This window comes from Schistocerca gregaria, chromosome X, assembly GCF_023897955.1.
Source record: "Schistocerca gregaria isolate iqSchGreg1 chromosome X, iqSchGreg1.2, whole genome shotgun sequence".
Taxonomy (NCBI): Eukaryota; Metazoa; Arthropoda; class Insecta; order Orthoptera; family Acrididae; genus Schistocerca; species Schistocerca gregaria.
In genome coordinates this window covers 829,521,219-829,546,883 of record NC_064931.1, presented here as the reverse complement: position 1 = coordinate 829,546,883, position 25,665 = coordinate 829,521,219, and the positions used below count along the sequence as shown (strand labels likewise).

Genomic DNA, 25,665 nt, shown 5'->3' with positions numbered 1-25,665 from the left:
TTCACCAGTAAAGGAGACCACATATTGGAGTTACTGTTAGGTTAGAACAGCACCTAAGTGTTACTGAGATGCTTCGGGAACTCAAGTGGGAATCCATGGAGGGAAGGCGACGTTCCTTTCGAGAAACACTATTCAGAAAATTTAGAGAACCGGCATCTGAATTTGACTACCGAACGATTCTATTGCCGCCAACATACTTTGGACACACAGGACCACAAAATAAGATTCGAAAAATTAGGGTTCATACTGAGGCATATATAGAGTCGTTTTTCCCTCGCTCTATTTGCGAGTGTGGTCTCGCGGTTCTAGGCGCGCAGTCCGGAACCGTGCGACTGCTACGGTCGCAGGTTCAAATCCTGCCTCGGGCATGGATGTGTGTGATGTCCTTAGGTTAGGTTAGGTTTAAGTAGTTCTAAGTTCTAGGGGACTGATGACCACAGCAGTTGAGTCCCATAGTGCTCAGAGCCATTTTTTTATTTGCGAGTGGAACAGGAAAGAAATGGTTGGTAGTGGTACAGGGTAACCTCAGCTACGCACCGTACGGTGGCTTGCAGAGTCTCTATGTAGATGTGGATATAGATGTAAACCTGTGCGTAGTCATCCTGTGCCACAACTGTATTCCTGTCGAGTACTTGTAGAATCAATGCCAAACAAAATCGTTGTTGTACTGTATTTGAAAAGTGGACAAAACACTGTTATACAGGTGTTCATAATTTTTTGGCTCATCGGTGTATGTCTTGTAGCACAAAGAAATAACGATTATCGTCAATAGACAAAAAGAAGCACTTTTTTAAAATCTGCTTTCAGAATTATGTGAATAGTTTTATCTGACTGGAAGACAGAATCTGAAGTTTTTTTATTGGAAATTCTCTGGTTTTTCCGTGGAAGATGCTGAAAGAAAACGCACTTCACAAATAAAATGCATATTTTATCACTATCTTAATGGAGTTCTCACATTTTATGTCGCGGTGTACAGTGTGTCTGAATAAAGGCAGTCGGAGACGGGTTGGAGATATTGGGAAGTTCCGTAGCGCAGCATCACTCGTGTTGTCATTGTTGCTGCCATTGTTACTCGTACGCGTTACCCTCGCTCAACTTATATTTGCAATGAAAAGCAGAAAGTAAAGAAAACAGGTTTATTGCATAAAATTTTTTTACATATTTCAACAACAGATATGATGTAACAAAAGGATCCACGGAAGTTAGTTACCATTCATACGTCGTCTGCTTACCTCTTGTTCAGCTACAAATAACACTAGCCACAGGTGTTATGGTGAAGCAATTGCGCTACGAATACTATACACAGTTAGCACAGACAAGGACAGATTTCAAGACTCACTCACTAACCACGTACCGCTTCAAAAGAAGCTATCAATATTTTCTTCAACATGAGAAATATTGTATTTACTGTTTCCTTCAATGCATTCCAAAGATATTAAAGGAATTTTTAAATTAATCGTCACATATACGCTCGTACGACACATAGATATGCATTTGATTGATTATGTCTTACGTGAAAACCCACACAACGTAGCTTTGTTTCATACAGGCCGAGGAAGGAATAGGAATACATACGGGTGAAGTACGACATAACTCAACATTTTTGTATTTCTGTGTTTCATGTACGACGGAAACATATAGGTGCTCACTACAACACAATATTTTTTTCAGTCATTTTACCTAGACTGAAGCGTGTGACCTTGATTTGCTACGCACGTACAACAAAGCTGATGAGTGAGGAACATCACCTTCGTTCTAGAGCGTGTCAATTACTACTCTAAATGGTGGCTCGAAGTGGGAGCTTCATGAAGACTGAACACACTGCTTCAACAGAGCGCGGTGATACCGTATTGAGCTGAAAAATATCACATTTATTGCTCCATTCGGACTCTATATGTCGCACTAGACATTTACAAAGTGTTCTTCAAACACACATGTGAAATGCAAATATTTGACACCAGACAAGATTTATACACAACTGCGGCGTGAAAGCCACGCCGATGGAACTTTTTTACAGCTCAGGACAAACAGAAAGGTAGGGTGGACTCTCCGGCGAATTCGTAACGATCGGCCCTAGTACGGTAACGAAACTGAGGACTCCTAAATGGCAACTGAAATCATATTTATCAGTTGCGGGCCCAAAAATTAGTTCGGCTGTCCGTTTGAGCAGTCGTCGTAGAATATTGGTGTGAAAATTCCGCGTTTATTCTCCGCATACGTACTCCAGTTCTCTGTAAATACTCGCAGCTGGCTATAGGAACAATTTCTTCCGTAAACTGTTATAGTCCCGGATGCAGAGAACTCGACAAGTTGCAACCCTGGTAAGTTAATAAGAGGAAAAGCGCATAAGGCGGTTCTCTACGACGAAAACCGACCGTAGTAAGCGCGTCATATTTTCAGCGTACAGAAATTACAAAATAGTCGCGCGCTGAAAAATATGTGGTTACGAGGGAGTGTGGATGTTGCCGGAGGGTGGAAACCTTCGGAAACTGACGTAAGACGGACGAATTTCGTTACGTGCAATCCCAAATGCGAGGACGAATACCGATCGTCTCAGTTCTCCGGAGATTCCGAATGGAAAATAGAGCAGAAAAAAAATGAACAGTAGGCGACAACGAATATCCGAAAGATACATATCTGTCTGAGTAAGGACGAGAAAAGGGAGAAGGCCGGGGGAGAAGTGCAAATAACAGACGAGGAGTCGCTTCCACTTAGTTTACCGCCACTAGTATCGACAAGACACAGAACGCATACTTACGCAGCTCGCAAGGATACGCAATGGACGCACAATGTGGAATATATATATATATATATTTCGTCTCGGAGACAGTGTAGTGATGATTCTAGTCTAGGGTACATCGCACCACAGTCAAAAACACTCGCAGCAGTCGTGGCGCGAAGGAAGACGTTTTTATGTCTAAATACATTTTTTCAGGGGCCGACAGACATCACAGTTGTTTCGAGAACATAATAAACACGTGTCACTGTGCTCCGAAACCCAAAATGATATGTATGAAGCGCATGAAGTTGTAGCGGCTGTGGCGGCGTTAGAGCGAGCGTCACGACGCGTGGCGCAGCGCGAGGCCGGCGGCCAGCAGCAGCGCCAATGGCGCCGGGGCTGCCCGCGCGCCGCGCCCGTCCGGCACCTTCACCTCCACCTCGGCCATCTTGAAGATCGACAGCAGCAGGTGCGAGTGCAGCTCGGGGTGGCGCGAGTTGATCTTGCTGCTCAGCTCCTGCAGCGGGCCCGCGCACTCCTCCTGCGGGGACACAAGCGCCAGTCAGACAAGGCTGCTACAGTCACGGAAACAGGATGCTTACAGTAGTAGACTTACAGACGACCTTCACTATTTGGGCAGCCAAATAACTGAAGGCGATAAAAGTAAATACGATATAAGACATTAACTGACAACTGCGAAAAAAGCTTTCCTGAAACAAACAATAACGTTAAACTTGTGCACAAAATTAAGTTTTAGGAAGTCTTTTCTGAACGTGTTTCTTTGGAGTGCGGCATTATTTGGAAGTCAAACTCGGACCGTAAGTACGAGGGATGTTCAGAAAGCAAGCGTAACTGTAACAGTAACTAGCTGTGATTTTTTGTTTTGTTTTTTGAGGGTTGGCAACACTGAGTGGTAGAAGGTGATCCCCTAACTAGAGCGAGCTTCGCAGGGCCACAATAGTACGTGCACTCACGTTGTATTGTCCTGTTGCGTGAAAGACGTCTGTAAGAAATTCCGCTTAGTGCGAGCCACGTGTTGTGATCCCCTTCCTACTCGCGTAAGGAATATCACCTACTCAATTTTTTTTGCGCATCAAAACGTTTTACGGCGAAAGTGTTGTGGTGTAGTGAGTTTATTGCAGGCCGTAATGGTACTTGAATTACGTAAGCATTGCGGCACCTCACCTCAACTTCTCGATACCAGCAATATTCTACTGTGTTTCTGTAAAATACTTAACATATTTCTGTGACAACATTCAGATTTGATTTCATTAATGTAGAGGTACTTCGATACATCGATATGTATATATTGCAATGATCTTATTCTTACGTATACTCTTTCTTTTGTCAGTATGATCTTTTACGTACTTTTAACTCTGATTTTTGGGCGCGTAAGCGATTATTAGAGAGTCTAGCTTTGGTCATGTTAAAAAGACGCAAATTGTAGTCAGTTTATGAAATGTGAACTTTAACAATGAGGAAGATATTCTCAAGTATGTTTTATATTGTGAAGTGATGTTTTGGAACGAGTTACGTGATATTGCAACAAAAGTAATAAAAAGGAAGTGTAACTTAAATTCAGGGTGCTGATTACTTTTTTACATCACCATTGTCCTAACTTGCAAAAGTTTAATCTTCAAGAATGCTTTATGAAACACATCTATAAAACTTTTGAATATCGCAGAGTAACACGTAGGTCTCTTTGCATCCAAGCTTGGAATCACCACTACCTAGATTTTCTACGATTGAGCCATGAGTTCACAACGAGACCAGCGTGGGAAACACGAAAAGATGAGTGCCCAGTTTATCCTTTACTTCAAGAAATGACTTTATTAACTGTCCTCTAATGACACCTGCCACATAATATAACTTTGTTGTTGCCCGAAAATGCAATATTTAACAGCGTGAGCAACACTACAATCATAATTAATTTTTGACCTTTGTTGTGGTAAGGTTGTTAGAAGGCAGAACAAATGTTCAAAGCGGACCGGGGAGAGGAAACATTTCCATTTTGACTGATAAGGAATCGAGGAAACTGGTCGTGAAGAGCGCCGATTGAAAGTGGATGAAATTCCTGCGATGTTTCCGCAACTCTCCAGAATTCTCTTAAACGAGACACTGGCAGAAACGCTGAGGCATCAGTAACTGTGCGCAAGAAGAGTCCCAAAACAGCACAAGAAAAATAGGGTCAATAGAGCCCACTCGAATTGGAAGGTGAGGATTTTCTGAGCTCTTTTGTGACTGGAGGTGAAATGTGGGTGACTCATTACACGCCTGAGAGAAAAAGACAGCCGTGACAGGTGCGTCACACTAACTCTCCATCCGCCAAAAAATTCAGAACCACAATTTCGGCAAAAAATATCTTGGTTTGGGACCGAAAAGGCATCATATTGGTCGGATTTCTGCCTCAGTGGGAGACCGTCAATGCACAACGATACTGCGAGACTAAACTCAAAAGAAGGATTCAGTGCAAAAGGTGGGGAATACTGACGAGTGGAGCTTTTCTGTTGCACGGTACCACCCGTCCTTACACAGCCTTAGCCACCAAGGTGCTCTTCGACTCACTTCGTTGGAATGTTTTGAACCATCACCCGTATTCCTCTGACTTGGCGCCTTAATATTGTCATCTTTTCAGCTCCCGGAAGGCGCACGAGTGGAATTAAATCTTTAACCGATGAGCAAGTGCAGAAAGAGGTTCTGAAGTGGGGGCATGAGCTGGCGGGAGAGTTTTTTGAGTAGCGGATAAATAAGCTTGTACTACGGCTTATCAAATACATTGAACGGGATGACGATTACGTGGAAAAGTAATCACCAAGTGTATCTACAACACTCTCTAATTTTTTTTCAGATACAGTTTCTCTAAATAATATAAAAGTCTAGAAAACATATTTTCTGAACATGCCTCATAGTAGAGGCAAGTAGATACCAGAAGTTTTTCAAACGAATATTGAAGACTAGATGGGTAGATCGAATAACTAAATAGGAGGTACTGAATCAAACAGAGCAGATAAGAGCTTTTTGGAAAAGTTGACTAAAAGAGAATAGATTGATAGGACATACGCAGACATGCGAAGGTTTTCTGCAGTCAGGAAAGAGAGGACCAAGCCACATCTGCAGCCCACCTTTGTTCGGACAACAGCCAGCTCTTCCCGAAAATAACCGAGGCGCTTGCAGAACCACCTAAGCAAGCAAGACTCCACGAGTGGCTCACCAGAACCCACCTCATCTAAGACTGGCTGTTGCCAGGTGAGAGAATGTCCTCTGTCCGCACAAAAGATTGGCCGACTTGGAAGACACTCAGCTGACTGCAGATCCAATCTGCACAGCAAGGCTACACAGAGCAGTCATCGCTGTACGAGTGTGATGTTGAACAAACTACAGATCATATGTTGCTATGCAGGCTGTGCCCAGCTACGTCCACAGCCGGAGATCTAGCCAAAGCTTCAGCCAATGCACTCATTACGACCAAATATTGTTTCGAGAAAATTTAATACATATGAAGTAGATACTTCTGTTTAATTACCTTTAGACATACATTTGTACATAACTTTTTGTATATTACTGTTTTAATTATAATGACAAATGCAACTTGGTTATTGAATAGCTCTTTGATGTATGAATACTTCTGAAAAGTGAAATAAATAGCGCTGAGGAATCGAGCAATAGTTCATTTCGTAATGGAGGGTAGAGCTGACGGAGGATAAACGTTGTAAAGAGAAGAAAAATATTGATTAAAGTAAGAAGATTCAATGGATGCGGGTTGAAGAAATCGTGAATAGATGGAAAGACTCGCACCAGACAGACGTGGAAAAAGGGGAAAAACCAGTCCTCGGACGAATGACAGTTGGATGTCTTAAACATCTCACGGTCCAAATTACACAGATGGTACAGGACCTTCAACTCATTTTGAAATAAAGATCCAGGGGAAATGAATGTTTCAAGCTGTTCCATCTCGCGAACGAGCAATAAGATTGAGGCAAGAGTTTTAAAACTGCCGCTGTTTTGTGACAAAGACCTGTCAGTCGCGTCGACGTTGGTGGCGCTCTATGAAAATCAATACACAGTCGTCTATTAGGTGTCCGCTCTGGTGTTTGTCACCGTTTACATTTTTTATTACTGCTTGTTAATGACGAAGCGATAACCTTTACAGGAATCTTCAGATACACAATTAATAGTCGGTGCAAATGATGTAGAGTAGAGAGCGCCGAACGAATGTACAGACAGAAGATAGAAAACAAGCACGAATCTAATTGCAAGAAATTTACCGCTGGGTATAAAAACTGTGGAGAAACAGGGTAGTTCGAGCCACAGCGCGATGACGAAGGGTTTCGTAAGACAATTATTTGGACAATTGAGTTTTACAAGATAGTGTTGAATTATCCAGCGTAGTACTGCAGTCTCGCACTTCCTACAATTTGTGTTGTTCCTTGACCAGGCGTCTTTCAACTGTCATGGGGTTTTTATCTGCTGCAATAGGCATGGCTCCAGCAACGTATATCACTCGCCACTCTCGTCCCAGATCACCAACAACTATTCTGTATGAACTCTTGTGCTAGAACTCCACAACATCAATTAATACGGCCATATTACTTGCCCTACCTGTCTCCCTCCCATTTCCGTGTAAATGGTGCAGTGTTGCGTGTCGTTAATTCGAGATGTGCTGCCGCAGTTCTTGGAGACTATATCTCTAGTTTTTTGCGAGAGGATGTGGTGCACCATCTCACCGTCCCACCGCCACAACAGACAACCTCGTCGTTGTTTTGGAACGTGGCCAGAGAGATTGTTGGATCTCACATCTGCGGATATTTTAGTACGGTGTTACACAAAAGCGTTGGTGTAAGAGAATCCGTTTAGTAGGATGTGAGCTGCTTGCGTCACTGTGCAACACCCGACATGAATATTTCGGAGAGTACGCACAAAAATTATGTGCCCTGTAATGCATGAATTAATCCTGGCAGTCGTCAAAATCAAGAGTTGAATGAGTTTAAGTCGTTGCTATAAGGCGAACATTTTTATATCAATAACAAAACTAATATTCACTGTCGGCCATTAGGTCCTGGTCTAGTAGTACTGACGTTGTCTACCATTTGTGCAGTTCGAAACCTAAAATTTTGCGTCACGCTGTATTTCACAAAACTGATTTCAGACGTGGCTGCTGTCTTCAATTCCATACACAGTTTGTTTCGTATTTCTCAGTACGTTGAAACGCGCAGCAGCAGTTTGACTGGTATGATTCTCTGTTGAAGCTCACGACGAGGAGGACCTTGCTTGATGTAAATTCTTGCTCGCAAGTGTCACTGAACGTCGTGCAACGGCTAGAGTGCATATCTCATTTGAACTCACGAACATGCTCTGCAAACGACTGCGAAGAGCATGGAAGAGAACACTTAGCATGGTGCCTCTTCTTCGTGTTATTTCCCATAGGGAAGTCCGCCTCGATAGCTGAGCGGTCAGCGCAATGGAATGCCATTGCAAAGGGGCCCGGGCTAGATTCCCGGCTGGTTCGGAGATTTTCCTCGCTCAGGGACTGGGTGTTCTGTTGTCTTCATCATCATCATCGTCTCATCCCTATCGATGCGCAAGTCGCCGAAGTGGTGTAAAATAAAAAGACTTGCACCAGCCGATCGGTCTACCCGACGGGGGGCCCTGGCTGCACGACGTTTCATTTCTCGCATAAGGAGCACAAGAAGAACGACAGCTTAAATGTATTTGTGGGTGCTGTAATTAATATAATTTGCAAATAAGAATTAGCTTCAAGCATGGCCTCTTCGCTGTATGCTTCAGCACTCAAGAATTCCAAACCTCACCGTATCAAAGTTTCTTAAAATGTAAAAGAAACTCTGTAAGACTAGAAAGTGTCACCACTCCCGAAATTGTATTTGGTACGCAAAGTCATCGACAAAAAGTCACTGGCTGCATAAATTAATGATTGTACTTCCCATCGTCATTACCATTAGTAACTGCCCTCTCCCATAAAAGTACATTAAAATACCACACACTAGCTGATGACTTTAAACCACTTTGAAACTGTCATCTGTTAAGTATTCTCCATAACAAGCGCAACAGGCCAGAATCTGGGGTGAACGCGTGGATAGTGTGGCCTCACCTTTTTCAGTATCTCTTTTCTTTTATTTGGAGGGGGGGGGGGGGGGAGGATCTCATCACACTTTGGAATGGTTTCATGCATACCGTCACGACTTTCTCTCCTACCTTTTCTCTCCTGATTAGGTCTTCGCTTCTGTCCTTCCATTGCTAAAGCTTGGATCACGAACTGCACCAAAATTATTTTTCCCTTCCATACCAAGTCATTAAAGACATCCATACTCCCATGTCAAATTTTACGCGAATGATGCTTCCGATTCGTATCGTACAAATTATCCAGTCCCACACTTCCCTCCTCCCAAGTTCTTCATACACGTGCTGCATGTTCCCCAATGCAATTGACCGTTTCGGCTAGCGTTTCAATGCCCAATGGGCCCGATATCAGTATATATTTCTTTTCATAGTGTATATCTACGGCTACAATATCAAGAATGGTGTTTACCCTTTCGGACATACTAAGAATGGTGGGAGGCGGCGGGGGCTATCACTCTGTCCAGTTGAATAATGTTAGGAAGAAGCTCAGTGTGGCAGCCTATTGTCAGATGGGGCACAATCTTGCTACAGGATGACTTTTACGGTCGTATAGGTTTATTTAGTTACTTATAAGCAATTGAATTCGGGAAAGCTGCTGTGCTGGAGCTGCTGTGCCGTCAGATGTAATCGGCGTGACTGTAAAGCACAGAATGAGCAAGACACGGGATATGCTGTGCAAGCACCGGGCTGTTTGTTCGTCATCATGTCAGCGGTGTACCGCCAGTACCACGATTCGGGGAAAACCACTGTTACCAGGGACAGTTAGAATTGTAGACAACGGAATGTTGATCACAGCCGTCTCCATCGATTACTATATATTGTAGAAGCGATAAACGGCCCAAAGAGCTGAATATCACTCGACTGCAACGCAAGAAGACTGCATACGATCGATGGTTGGTGCAGGGACTAACATTTGATCCTGAACGTAAATAAACGTAACGTACTGCGCATAAACAGATGAATAGAGTCATTGCTGTTCGAATACGCTACTGAAAACAGTAATTCCCGTAAAATGCTTAGGGTAACTGTCAGGAGCGACTTAAAGTGGGACGATCACATGACTCTAATTCTGGGAGAAGCACATGTCAGGCTGTCACTGAAGACTCTTAAGCAACTGTAATTCCGGAGATGTGAATTATGTGATATAACTGTATTAGAAATGCAAATAAAAAATACAAAGTACCTACTTTTATTTCGCATTTGAAATATTTTTTCCAAAAAGCATTTCCTATTTTATTTGAAGTAACTGAAATATAGAAAACTTCTATTTGTAAAATGGAAAATGATTGAAATGAAACTTTTTATTTCATACTTCATAGTTTTCATTCATTTAATGAACCATTTGCCTAAGTAAAAGTAGTACCAGTACCACGACGGATACAAATGGCGCAATAAGCGAAAAAGTCACACCTGCCAAGTGAATATGGCAAGGCAATAAATATTAAAAAGTCAGTAAGGCTTCAGTACACTTTATATGTTTACCATTATTATTTGTTTAATGTAAAACGTACCGAAATCATGTGATAATGCCAAAGAAGTTGAATAATGGAGGTGTGAGGTCACACACATTGGAATTAATAACTTCAAGAGATATGTATAAGGCCAGAGCTGAAAGTAATTTGTACAAAAAGTTTACGATGCAGTCATGTCAAAATGTCAAGCATTTTGAAATTTGTGCTGAAGGTCTCCTGAAGCTTGTGGAATCTACTTAGGATCAAATGGAAAACTCTCTACTAATCCATGTCCAACACGATGGAATTCATACTATAATACTATTCAAGTCTACTCACTGCCGAGTACACTCTAAACGAAGCTTTGAGGAAACTCTGATCAGCAGCCTTTAAAGAAATCGAAGTACAGTTATTAATGAATACTTAAGCTGTTCAAAAGCTGTTGCTGACGACATCAGAAGTTTAGAAGGGGACAGAGATACCTAGTATGGACGTCTTCTGCCAGAACTAAATAGAATACAAAGAATGTTAAAGAGCTTGCAGAGATAAACCTACGTACTGTGGCGTACTGACAGAAGTTATTAAAGAAAGTGTTAATAGGCGTTTTGAGAGATTGTGTAAGTTAGATAAACCAAGAACAAAGGATGGCATATTAGCATCCATATCTTACATTTTTCTCAAACTGTAATGGGTACCTAAATTAGCACAGAATATGTCAAAGAACTGTACATTTCAGAAGTGTGGAAGATGACAAAAGAAGAAGGGATAAATTTGCAACTTTCTGATTAAAAAAAGGTTGAAGCTTATTATGTGTTTGTTGAGGACTCCGATTCTTCTGTACCCAGTGATAGTGGCAACATTAAAGTAGATCTAGAAACACAACAATTTTTAAAAGATAATGACAATAGTTTACATTCCTTGAACAATTTTCCAAATGTGATTTTTTTAAACATAATGCTTAGTTATCGAGTTCTGCTCCTGTTGAAAGACTATTTTCCTTTGATGGCATAATAATGAGGCCACATAGGCGGAACATGAAAAACTAAATATTGGAACAATTACTGGTGTTAAAATCAGTGAAATAAATGGCATGTTAAATTTTCACTAGTTATAGGTATTTTATTTGAATAAAGGTATTTTGAAAATATGTGTTTTGCATTTTATATTTAAATACTTTTATTTGAAACCCTTTTGAATTTAAATTTGATATAGAAAAAATAGCCACTTACTTGTATTTTGAATTTAAATTCCTTGAATGAACTGTTTTGCACATCTCTGAGTGATTCACAAAGGAAAGAGTGGCTTGCCAACATTTTCTCGATCAATTCTTGAGCATTGCTCGTCTATCTACAAATCTTATTGCGTTGGATTAAAAGAAGATATAATAAAGAGCGGCGCGTATCGTCACGGCATCATTTAGCGTGCATGAAAGCGTTACGTTTATGTTCAGCAAACTGCAAGAGAGTCGTTGTGCATCAGGGAGAGGTTTAGTCTTGAAATTACGTGACGTACATTTCAAGAAGTGTTCAGCATGTTACTTCCTCCCACATTCGTCTCGAGTTTTGACCATGACGAGAAAATCAGAGAAATTAGAGCTAATACGGTAATGCGGAGGTTTGTCGACAGAGATAAGAGTCGCTAGGGTTGCTTCACTTCTAGGCACAGCCTTCATGGAACACAAGAAGATAAACAATTCCTTTAGAGATGTCACTCCCGTAAACAGCAGGCTAGTAACAATGCGCCTCCGGTGTAAAAACGAGAAATACACAATGATCAATGTACACATTCTCACGAATTGAGATAACAAAAAAGACCCAAAATCAACAGAGAAATTCTAGGCAACATTATAGGCAGTGATGGCCAAAATTCCCAAAGATGAGATAAAAATTTTGCTAGGTGGTTTTAACGCACAAATCGGCAGAGAAAAAAGTTATCAGAGAACTGTGAGAAAGTTTCCCACACACACAAATATACGTACAAAAATGACGTGAGACTTGTGGAGTTAAGCGAGAAAAACAACCTAAAGATTACGTCAGCATCCCGCAGGAAGTCCTCACGAGAACATAAAAAAAATGGAGGTCACCTACACAACAGACGAGAGTATTCCAAACAGATCATGTAGCGATTTCCTACCCATTTCAGGAGATCCGTGACGTTCATGTCCGCAGAGGTGCGAACGTTGATTCAGATCACTTCCTAACTCCAATTAAAATCAGATTGGTACGGAAGGAAATCCATCAGAAAAGAACACACGTACAGCAGTTCGATACGAAATTGATCGTAGAATGCAACAATAGACAGTAGTTGGAAAGACAACAAGCAAACACATGGTGACAATCTCATACAAAGATCACACAAAAAGCAAAACTAATATCGCGGAAAAAGAGCGATAAACACATGTATTGAGATTCAGTGAAAACCCACTACACAAACGCAAACAAACTTTCCAGGAGTACAGCAAAAGATATCTATGCCGTTTAAAGGAGTCCAGAAAGCATACTGCAAAAGTCGCTGGGCAAACCAGAAGAAAGGATATAAAGGAGCAACCGGACTCTGTAGTGGAAAACTTCCGCAACTATAATCAAAATTTATGCTGCAGAAAACAAGATGGAAAACTAGCACCAACTAATTTAGAGAACTGTTAGAAACCAGTACGTAATTACTTTGATTTCCTTAACCGTCCTGAACCTCATAAACGATTCACAACACAGGACTGCACCTCCAGGTATATAAAATCGCTCCCACTAACATGTGAAGAAATCCACAAATTAAAAAACAATAGGATATATGGTGAAAGCGGCATCATTGCGGAACAACTAAAGAACATCAGACAATAATATCTGCAGGAGGTTCGAGTCTTCCCTCAGGCATTGGTGTGTGTGTGTGTGTGTGTGTGTGTGTGTGTGTGTGTGTGTGTGTGTGTGTGTGTGTGTGTTTGTCCTTACGATAATTTAGGTTAAGTAGTGTGTAAGCTTAGGGACTGATGACTTCAGCAGCTAAGTCCCATAAGATTTCACAAACATTTGAACATTTTTTTATCTGCAGGAACATACAGAAATAATCAAAACCATCTGGAAAACCTAAAAACTTCAGGACAACTACAAATGCACACGTATGTATTAAAAAACGACATAGGACGAATGTGAATAACTACAGAGGATTCTCCCTGATAAAGGCCACCTACAAAATTCTCTCAGCGTTCTTACTCCAGAGAACACAAGAACAGTTGGAATACAGCATTGGCGAATCCCAGGCAGGCTTCCGCTTCGGTCGTTCAGGCACGCAGCAGGTTTACAATCTGACAACAATTCTGAAATACGAGGTCATCAGGAATTCTCCAGTTATTTGCACCTTCATAGGCTTCAAGAAGGTATGCGATTTCGTCGACCGTCAAGCCTTGTCCATCGTCTTATAACAGGGTCTCAACCCAGAAACACTATTATTAATCAATAGACAATGGCTTACACAACATAGAAAGTCCAATTCATGGGTGAAATGATCAATTCATGATTAAAACTGGAGTATCCCAAGGCAACCGATTATCCCAACTATTATTCAACCTACTCCTGGACAAAGTAATAAGAAATTGGAGAAAAGAACTGAAAATTCTAGAAAAATGAGAAACAGTACGACTAGAACTATCCCAAGACAACGAAGAAACCTCAAAACTAGCTATTGCACACGACCTGGCCATTTTCCCAGATCAGATATGAAACAGCAGCGACCGAACAAACAGGAACACTAAAAAAGAAAGCGCAGAAATAGTTGGCGTGCAAATCTTTTTCCATAAGTCTAATTTCTTCTGCTCAAAACTAAATGTACAAAAATTAGTCGCAAAATATGCCAAGATAAAGTGAGTTGCATGTTTCAAGTATCTAGATGAAATCGTCAAAGAGCAGTGAAGATCTCACTGAGGACTCGATCACAAAAAAGTGAGCACAGCGTACAGGAAGACATAGAACACATATGGCTTAATAAAAACGTATGTCCATCCATACAAAAATCAACCACTACAATTTAGCAATCAAGCTTGAAAAAGTCTATGTATCTGCACCACGAAGTGGACTATGCCTGCAGTACAGACTGCGCGTTTTGCATCTTCGCTTCCACGCTTCAGTAGTTGTCCTCCTGGTCGGGGGACAATAAATATTATTGGATTGCTCGTGCCACACGTACTTGGAGGTACTAATCAACTTAAAAACGTGCTACTTGTAACAGCTGTAATTATTAGTCGGCAAGTGAAGTGAATGGCCATGTAACGTTGTTCAGTAGACTGTCTTCAGTCATCAACCGGAATTTCTGCTCCTTAAGAGTGATTTCCTGCCCTCAATTCATCCGCCCACTCGTGTACCGCACGCAGTCGTTGCCATGGATACGGCGTGGGCAACGGCCTCAATGCTGCCCGAAGGTGCCTCCACATCGCACGGCATCTCCTGCCAGCACCGGCGCCGCGGTCCCGTCACCAGCCAACTACTCGCCGTCACGATGTCTGAACCGGGAGCTCATCACGACACCTTTCGTCTTCTGTTGTGTATCAGCATCAAGTGTCAATAGCTCGAGTGCTCAATACATCGTCAGATTCTAAGACGAACATTTACATACGTTGTTTGGTTTTATCTCTGGTTCATCGATTGGATTCTCTGTGCTGAAGCGTTATCCGACATGAACTGTCTGCGGCTCACAATTGTTATTTGTGTTTCTGTGTATGGTATTTACGTATCTGAAATATATGTGGTTTACTGCGCCCTACTTCTTGACTGCAGATCCTGACTTAACGAACCTTTGTGAAGTCAGTATTGGTATATTTTATCTACCCCTAACACCCTCTATACAGGGTGAACATTAATAAAACGGACAAACTACATGGATGGATTCCTGACTGGATATGAAGAAAAAAAGGTCCTAGGAATATGTGACTGGAAATGGATGGTGTGCGTGCAACTACAAAAAATCGTTCCGGAACACGGTGCAGAGCTGCATCGCATCAACGTCACAACAGATCTTTCCCAAGGGTTCTCTGTAGCCCACAGATGACGATTGTGCAGACTGATGATGCCAGTTCTGGTTGAGGTTGCGACGTCGATAAAGAGGACAGATGACAGAAATCCCATAATTGTGATGGTGTGGTGAAAAACAATCGACAAAATCCTTCCCATAGAGTCCGCTATTGATAACCGTCTCATACGTTGCACGTGATAGGGACAGCAGCGGTTGTCATGCAGGATACACATAATCCAACTTTGACTTACACCATGTTGGCGGGCCACATGTCTAGAGCTTCGTCTCAGTATCCTGTACAAGCCGGTCCTCCAAGTCTGGTGCATGCACAGTCCGCTGCCTCCCTGCCCATTCGTCTGTCTGAAAGGACCCATCATCACACAGACGCCCAAAAAGGGTTCAAAAATGGTTCAAATGGCTCTGAGCACTATGGGACGTAACATCTGTGGTCATCAGTCCCCTAGAACTTAGAACTACTTAAACCCAACTAATCTAAGGACATCACACACATCCATGCCCGAGGCAGGATTCGAACCTGCGACCCTAGCAGTCACGCCGTTCCGGACTGAGCGCCTAGAACCGCTCGGCCACCACGGCCGGCCGCAAAAAGGGCTTTAAATGTTCTGTGGCGTGGTTTGTGTCTGTGAGGGAACTTGTTATGGTGTAGCCGTGCTGCCTCTCGACCGTTTCCATCTGCTCGGCCGTACACAAACACCATCTCGGCTTCTTCCCGACGTCAATATCAAACCATTCTGCCGCTTACAATACGGTGCGTCAATCAGGCAGCCCGTAATAAACAAGAAACGTATGGTACGTGGTCAGTGGAACTGTCATTCGCCAGCACTATCTGTGGTCGCTACGATGCATTTCCAGACATGTTCATAGGACTTCTTTTCTTCCGTTTCGAGTCAAAAATACGTACCGGCAGTTTGTCGATTCATTAGGTTTATTAATGTTCAAATGGTTCAAATGGCTGTGAGTACTATGGGACTTAACATCTGACGTCATCAGTCCACTAGAACTTATAACTACTTAAACCTAACTAACCTAAGGACATCACAACCATCCATGCCCGAGGCAGGATTCGAACCTGCGACCGTAGTGGTCGCGCGGTTCACGACTGAAGCGCCTAGAACCGTTCGGCCAGCCCGGCCGGCTTATTAATGTTCACCCTGTGTACTAGTACAAGGGGTCAAGTCAATAACAACATGGATCACACAAGCAAACTTGACCTACAAAAAGCACAGATCTATTCGGTGGAAATTAAAGACAGAAACACATGTAGAGAGGAGACACAAGTGGAATGAGGGATCAGAGAACGAAGTCACAAAGAAACCAGGGACAAAGTGGACTCAAAATAGAACGAGACTCCATGAAGGAGGAAAAAAGGAGAAAAAGATCAGAAAGAATGGCCGAATGAGGCAGAATGCTTTGCTTGATCCTACAGGATGTCGTCACAGATAATAATAATAAAATAATAATGATGAATAAATACAGTAAGTAAAACTATTTTTTTAAATTTGAGCTACGATTTCAGCTGTTACTACTCTGTGTGAGGAGCAGCGGATCGGTATCATTGTTTGCCCCGTGGTTCCATTCACGTATGACAAAAGTGGAAAGATGTAGCTTCCTTAAATCCCTGAATGTTCCTAGGTGCACAACCCTCACATGAGTTTGTTGAGGAAACTGTTCGCGTCTTGAAGTGTTATGTAAATCATATTCGTACTTACTCGTAAACTCTGCTGAAGTTTTACTATATGGCGTGTTCAAATGGCTCTGAGCACTATGGGACTTAACATCTTAAATCATCAGTCCCCTAGAACTTAGAACTACTTAAACTTAACTAACCTAAGGACATCACACACATGCATGCCCGAGGCAGGATTCGAACCTGCGACCGTAGCAGTCCCGTGGTTCCGGACTGAAGCGCCTGGAACCGCACGGCTACCGCGGCCGGCGTTTTACTATACTCAGTGCTTTTACCTATCTCGTAAAATAATTAATTTTGAAGAAACTAGAGAGGAAAAATATAAGCTTATCATATGATTGATATTGTTTTGAAAGAAAGACATAGATTACCTCAAATATGTAGCCATATAGTCCTGTACCTGATTACGTATTTACCCTGTTGGCCGTTAAAACTGCAACACCACGAATGATGGCAAAAGCGAAATTTTACGTGTAGTGCACGTGAAGCACAGTAAGGTGGTACCGGCACATCATTCCATGGCGTTTCAACTCTATACCAGAGTTCATCAGTGGTGGAGTGCTACACCCTTGGCAACCCATGGGCAGATATTTTAAGTGGGTGAGAGATCCGGAGAAGGTGCTTGCAGGCAACAGTCGTCCCCCCTCTGTATCGAGGTAGACCAGCACATCATAGAGCAACATGCTGTCATGGGTTGCCTTGTCGAAGGATAACTTATGGAGACGTCGAAGATAAGCCGCAGCTACCAGCCTTAAAACGTTAGGAATGTAACGCCTGCTGCCTAAAATACCAGCAACGGTAACCAGAGGTGATGGAATTGTGTACCCAGGAATACCCCTCACCATCACACCAAGTGCTAGGTTCATATGACGATGACGAATGCAATTTGGCAACTGCGGAGTGGCCGCGCGGTTTGAGGCGCCATGTCACGGACTGCGCGGCCCGTCCCGCCGGAGGTTCGAGTCCTCCCTCCGGCATGGGTGTTTGTGTTTGTCTTGGCATAAGTTAGTTTAAGTTACTTTAAGTAGTGTGTATGTCTAGGGACCGATGACCTCAGCACTTTGGTCCCTTAAGAATTCACACACACAATCTGGCAACTTTCGTTCTCCTCTGAGACTCCACACATGGATGTGTCCATGGCGATGCTGTAGTTAGAATCAAGCGTCACTTGAAAAGACGACGAGGTGGCACTCTTGCCTACAGTGATGTCATTGGGCGCACCAGTATGGTCGCACCTACTTCTACTTCAGCGTCAAGGGAAGCCACAGTCCGTTATCCTCCAGACGTCGTCGCCCTCTCTCGGGCGCTAGTCGCACAGGATCTTTGAAATTCTGTATGGCGTGCAGTATGACCCTTCTAAAGCTATTGATTCTATACTCATATGCAGTCGTGGGATGCCAACTAACGCGAACAGCAATACCGCGGATCAAAAAACTGCCGTCTCGATAGGCCACGAGCGAGTCGTTGCCAAATTCAGTGTGACTGCAGACGTTTCTTACCCTTACAGGAGGCACAACATGATATTATCACTAACAAACAACACAGAAATGCTACTTCTGAATGATAAACCCGCTGTGTAATCTTTCTTTATATACAGAATGTAGATGGTGTTATCGCTAAAGTGCGGCGGCAGTGAAATTCTAATTAACTGAATTTCAAACATGTAACAAACTTTATGTCAGTCTGACTTTGTTGCATTTAGTGTTCATGGTGTTTGCAATTTTAATAGCCAGCCATGTAGAATACTATCCCTTCGACGTGATAGATGCATTTGTCAATAAATAATATCTGTGTGTGGTTGGGTTGAATTTTCAATTTCACTGCAGATTAAGATTAAAATAAAAGTCCAGTTACTTAAATGGACAGCACGTAGTCGTATTTTCATCCAGAAAAGACATCTTATCGTAATCTTAATTTCACGTTCCACATAACAGCGAGTTATCGCAATATGAGGTACAGAACATGCAAGCAACTAACTGTGGATACATACGTAACACAGAGTGCATATTTTCTTCCTGCTCTCTGTGTATCACACACACAAAAAAAAAAAAAAAAAAAAAAAAAAAAAAAAAAAAACAAGAGAGGAAATCCGTATCATTATACTGCTGCTGCTGTTAGTACGCTAAGTGAACAAAAGTATCCGGACACCTCGCTGAAAATGACTTGAAAGTTCGTGGCGCCCTCCATCGGTAACGCTGGAATTCAGTATGGTGTTGGTCCACCCTTAGCCTTGATGACAGCTTCCACTCTTGCAGGCATACGTTCAATCAGGTGCTGGAAGGTTTCTTGGGGAATGGCAGGCCATTCTTCACGGAGTGGTGCACTGAGGAGAGGTATCGATGTCGGTCGGCGAGGCCTGGCACGAAGCTCCAAAACATCCTAAAGGTGTTCTATAGGATTCAGGTCAGGACTCTGTGTAGGCCAGTCCACTACAGTGATGTTATGTGGTGTAACCACTCCACCAATAGCCGTGCTCGGTCGTGATGAAAGATGCAATCGCCATCCCCGAATTGCTCTTCAGGAGTGGGATGCAAGAAGGTGCTTCAAACATCAATTTAGGTCTATGCTGTGATAGTGCCATGCAAAACAAAATGGGGTGCAAGTCCTCTCCATGAGAAAGACGGCCACACTATAACACCACAGCCTCCGAATTTTACTGTTGGCACTATACACGCTGGCAGATGACGTTCACAGGGCATTCGCCATACCCACACCCTGCCATCGGGTCGTCTTATCGTGTACCGTGATTAGTCACTCCACACAACGTTTCTCCACTGTTCAGTCGTGCAATGTTTACGCTGCTTACACCAACCGAGGCGTCGTTTGGCATTTACCGGCGTGATGTGTGTGGCTTATGAGCATGAAATCCAGGTTTTCTCACCTCCCACCTAACTCTCATAGTACTTAAAGTGGATCCTGATGCAGTTTGGAATCCCTGTGTGATTGTCTGGATAGATGTCTACCTATTATACATTACGACCCTCTTTAACTGTCAGCTGTCTCTGTCAGTCAACAGACAAGGTCGACCTGTACACTTTTGTGCTCTACGTGTCCCTTCATGTTTCCACTTCACTATCACGTCGGAAACAGTGGACCTACTGATGTTTAGGAGTGTGGAAATCTCGCGTACAGACATATGACATAAGTGACACCCAATCACCTGACCACGTTCAAAGTACGTGAGTTCCGCGGAGTGCCCCATTCTGCTCTCTCACGATGTCTAATGACTACCGAGGTAGCTGATATGGAGTACCTGGAAGTAGGTGACAGCACAGTGCACCTAATATGAAAAACGTATGTTTCTGGGGGTGTCCGGATAGTTTTGATCACATAGTGTATTTTGTCAGCGCTTCCAGCTGTTTTTATCTCGTAGATTTGCGCTTGCTCACGTTCTGAGTGGAAACAGTTTGTTCAGGATCCCAGGTTGTTTGTGTACTTCTAGACAAACAAGTAAATTTGCAAATAAAACAAACCGTTCTTAATGGCGTCTTACCTTTTCGCGTACGAGGAGGTCGGCAGAAGAGATTTGCGATGAGTCATCTTCCGCTGATGAGTCCTCTTTCTTCAGTTTCGCTACTAAGATGAGATTCTCTTTAGTAACGTTGTAAAGAGACAGCGTACAGGACGTCTGGAACACACAAAAAATGTATTTAGTTCTAAACAACTGCTAAGTTACAGAGAATAAATGTGACATAGAGTAAGGATATCAGACAAACATCGTATGCCTTCACGGGTAAAGAAGTATAGATTTTCCATATAGACATACGTTACTACTATGGTAAACTTATGCTGTGTGCTAGAGTGAGACTAGAATTCTTGTGACAGCCTGGGGTTATCTGTATCTACACTCCTGGAAATTGAAATAAGAACACCGTGAATTCATTGTCCCAGGAAGGGGAAACTTTATTGACACATTCCTGGGGTCAGATACATCACATGATCACACTGACAGAACCACAGGCACATAGACACAGGCAACAGAGCATGCACAATGTCGGCACTAGTACAGTGTATATCCACCTTTCGCAGCAATGCAGGCTGCTATTCTCCCATGGAGACGATCGTAGAGATGCTGGATGTAGTCCTGTGGAACGGCTTGTCATGCCATTTCCACCTGGCGCCTCAGTTGGACCAGCGTTCGTGCTGGACGTGCAGACCGCGTGAGACGACGCTTCATCCAGTCCCAAACATGCTCAAAGGGGGACAGATCCGGAGATCTTGCTGGCCAGGGTAGTTGACTTACACCTTCTAGAGCACGTTGGGTGGCACGGGATACATGCGGACGTGCATTGTCCTGTTGGAACAGCAAGTTCCCTTGCCGGTCTAGGAATGGTAGGACGATGGGTTCGATGACGGTTTGGATGTACCGTGCACTATTCAGTGTCCCCTCGACGATCACCAGAGGTGTACGGCCAGTGTAAGAGATCGCTCCCCACACTATGATGCCGGGTGTTGGCCCTGTGTGCCTCGGTCGTATGCAGTCCTGATTGTGGCGCTCACCTGCACGGCGCCAAACACGCATACGACCATCATTGGCACTAAGGCAGAAGCGACTCTCATCGCTGAAGACGACACGTCTCCATTCGTCCCTCCATTCACGCCTGTCGCGACACCACTGGAGGTGGGCTGCACGATGTTGGGGCGTGAGTGGAAGACGGCCTAACAGTGTGCGGGACCGTAGCCCAGCTTCATGGAGACGGTTGCGAATGGTCCTCGCCGATACCCCAGGAGCAACAGTGTCCCTAATTTGCTGGGAAGTGGCGGTGCGGTCCCCTACGGCACTGCGTAGGATCCTACGGTCCTGGCGTGCATCCGTGCGTCGCTGCGGTCCGGTCTCAGGTCGACGGGCACGTGCACCTTCCGCCGACCACTGGCGACAACATCGATGTACTGTGGAGACCTCACGCCCCACGTGTTGAGCAATTCGGCGGTACGTCCACCCGGCCTCCCGCATGCCCACTATACGCCCTCGCTCAAAGTCCGTCAACTGCACATACGGTTCACGTCCACGCTGTCGCGGCATGCTACCAGTGTTAAAAACTGCGATGGAGCTCCGTATGCCACGGCAAACTGGCTGACACTGACGGCGGCGGTGCACAAATGCTGCGCAGCTAGCGCCATTCGACGGCCAACACCGCGGTTCCTGGTGTGTCCGCTGTGCCGTGTGTGTGATCATTGCTTGTACAGCCCTCTCGCAGTGTCCGGAGCAAGTATGGTGGGTCTGACACTCCGGTGTCAATGTGTTCTTTTTTTTCCATTTCCAGGAGTGTATACTGTTACACACACTAAGTTGATAAAAGTCATGTGATATCTCCTAATATCATGTGGCACTTCCTTCTGACAGGCGTACTGCAACAAACCGACATGGAATGGACTCAACAAGGCGTTGGAAGTCCCCTGCAGAAATATTCAGCCATGCTGCTTCTATATCCGCCCATAATTGTGAAAGTGTTGTTAGTGTAGAATTTGTGCTCGAACTGGCCTCTCTGTTATGTCTTATAAATATTAGACGTATTTCATGTCGGGCGATTTGGGTGGCCAGATAATTGCCACGAATTGTCCAGAATGTTCTTCAAACCAGTCGCGAACAGTTGCAGCCTGGTGACATGACGCATCCTCATCCATAAGAATTCCATCATTGTTTGGGAACATGAAGTCCATAAATGGCAGAAAATGGTCGCACAGCAGCCGAAAATAACCATAGGACCAAGTTCATTCCATGTAAATACAGCCCACAGCATTATGGAGCCACCACCAGCTTGCACAGTGCATTGTTGACAACTTGGATCCATTGTGAATGTCAATGAAATTAACCAACAGCCGTGTACTTTACATGTTATTTTATTTCATTTTGAAGACTACCAGTTTCAGCATTTCATTATGCCACCTACAGGCCCAGTATGCAAATCATCAAATAAATGAAAATGTCATATAGAACCATAAATCTCTGGATGTCGTGAATTTAATCGTTACACTAATACTTCATTCGAAGACTTGGATAACAATCAAGCCTTGGAATGAAGCACTAATATAACGACTGGATTCACGACATCCCGAGATTCATGGCTCTATATGACTTTTCGTTTGTTTGGAGAGAGGCGCCTGAAGATGTCATAAAGAAATGCTGAATCTCGTACCCATCAAATTAAAATAAAATAACATCTAAATTAAACGGCTGTTGGTGAATTTCATTGACATTGACAATTACTTAAGCAACCGATGTCCCCTGTCCATGATAGATCAACAGAGAACTTGGATCCATGGCTTCGTGGAATCTGCACACACTCGAACCCTATTGTCAGCTCTTACCAACTGAAATTGGGATTCATCTGACCAGACCACGGTATTCTAGTGATCCAGGGTCCAACCGATATGAGCTCGTGAGTGGTGCTGCAGGCTGTGTCGTGCTGTTAGCGAAGGTACTAGCGTCGGTCGTCTGCTGCCACAGCCCATTAATGTGAAATTTCGCCGTACTGTCCTAATGGATATGTTCGTCGTACATCCACCTGATTTGACATCTCATTCCATAAAAAATTCAGTGAAGTTGAATCTTGATGAGTCCTACTGAAATATAAATATTACTCACGTTTGTATAATAGAGGAAAGTGTAATACAGTGGACTATGAGCGTAACAGACATTGAGGATCAGTATGTATGCATGGTGGTGGGATTACATGATGAAAATCAAGCATCTTTCGCACCACTTGGAAAACAGCGATATCATATTGAGCCCGCAATGACTGAGAGTATAAACAAAGTACCTTTGGCAAGTTTTCCTGTGAATTCAGTCTGTAGGTATTAATGCGTTCTGATCGAAGAAAAGCGGAAGACCCACAACAATGAATTTGACACCACATGTGATTCATACACCTTAGATATGGTGCATCACTTTTTGTACTGTTGCACTAAAAACAAACTGATAATGAAGCAGGCTGTTTTCAGGATTAGTCTGAACAGAACTATTTGATACTTTGCCACAGATTCAAAGTCCTACTACAATGGAACAAAAACTTCCTTTTGAAAGAAATGTGCTCTGCATTCTATAACACGAAACCACAATACCAGTTACACGATTCTCAAAGGTTCTCACACTTTTACATGAGATAAAACTTGATGCAAACAGGTGAGGTACATGGTTTCAGTCTCCGTAGGAAGCAATCATATTACGCCTAGGGTGGCAAATTCTTAAATTTTAATATGGTTTCAAAATGATGAGTGAACGACAAAATGATGAGTGAACGAAGACCATGACACTTTTGCATAAATGGAGAAGTGTGGTAATAAATTGGAAATACTAATCATTCATAAAAACTAGTGTCTTACAGGAAATTGCGAAACAGGTGACAAATGAAGCGCTAGAGTTGGGCGTCTTTCAAAGTAGCAAAACTTACAGTGTTGCCAACTCAATTTCTATCATGCGCCTACCTCACAACAGCTGATTGTAGCTAAGACAGCGTGAAAACTCCGACAGAAGCGAAAAACTTTATAATAAATAACTGAAGCTAAATGTCAGAATATTATGGCCAAACAGTCCTGTATAACAAACTTAAACACCAATACCAGTATCACTGAGAAAAACACTTTGTAGTAAATTAATATGCAATAATTAAAATATGCACTAACTGTCACATGCCATAATTTTTTGAATCCAGACATTGTAAGTGGCGTTTACTGGTGAAAAGATGAATAGCATCCTGCCCCCACCTCTCCTTTCGATATGCCATTAATACCATTTAAATTGCTCTTCTTCTTGCCAAGCTCCCCTAAATTAATTTTTTCTGCTTTGTCTGTGACTTCTTATAAATTTTCCCTCATTCCCTTTTCTTTCTCGGTCTTGAAGCCGATATTAATATTAAGACCATACGGTAAAGTCTATCATACTTTATTTTGGAGTTGAAGCAGCTAAACTGCACTGCACAAATTGTTTATTCAGTTTCGTCGTGCCGCGCTGGATTAGCCGAGCGGTCTAAAGCACTGCAGTCATGGACTGTGCGGCTGGTCCTGGCGGAGGTTCGAGTCCTCCCTCGGGCATGGGTGTGTGTGATTGTCCTTAGGATAATTTAGGTTAAGTAGTGTGTAAGAAGAAGGGATCGGTTGTTAGGACATGTTCTGAGGCATCAAGGGATCACCAATTTAGTACTGGAGTGCAGCGTGAAGGGTACAAATCGTAGAGGGAGACCAAGAGATGAATACATTAGGCAGATTCAGAAGGATGTAGGTTGCAGTAGGTACTGGGAGATGTACAGCAAGGCATAAAGCTATGTTTTGCACCTGCTGTTGTTCGTCAATACATTTATTGGCTGCATTGTCCCACATTACAGCGGCGTATTCTAGAACATGCCGTATTAGACCAGATATAATGTTACTCCACAATGAGTGGGTGGAGTCGAACTGGAGTTTAGTAGGGTTTAGTAGGGGGTAGGGCCTTTTTATACGTCCCAGTGCTTCCTCCTGACCTCTCCGACGTGTGATCCCCACGTTAGATGTCTATCAAAGGTCACGTCACGCCAAAGTACTTCCCGGTTCGCGACGACGGGGATACTTGGTCTGCTGGTAGCTTTTTTCTCGTTCTGGTTAAAGCCTGCCTCTTATCCGCGTTCATGTTGAGCCGCCACTTGATGGCTCAAACTCCAAGCGTCTTGCTGTAGGTGACG

General features: G+C 43.2%; 1 protein-coding gene across 1 annotated transcript in view; it reads right to left on the bottom strand.

Annotated features, from left to right (window-relative positions):
- Positions 1-1,122: 1,122 nt before the first annotated feature.
- The window catches only part of LOC126298556 (uncharacterized), a 902,811-nt gene continuing 878,268 nt past the window's right edge, over positions 1,123-25,665 (bottom strand). Inside the window, exons 12-13 of the mRNA XM_049989913.1 lie at positions 20,505-20,639; positions 1,123-3,260 (exon numbers count right to left, since the gene is read on the bottom strand). Of these exons, the coding sequence (XP_049845870.1) occupies positions 3,060-3,260; positions 20,505-20,639 (336 nt within the window). The 3' untranslated portion in view covers positions 1,123-3,059. The remainder of the gene's footprint in view (positions 3,261-20,504; positions 20,640-25,665) is intronic.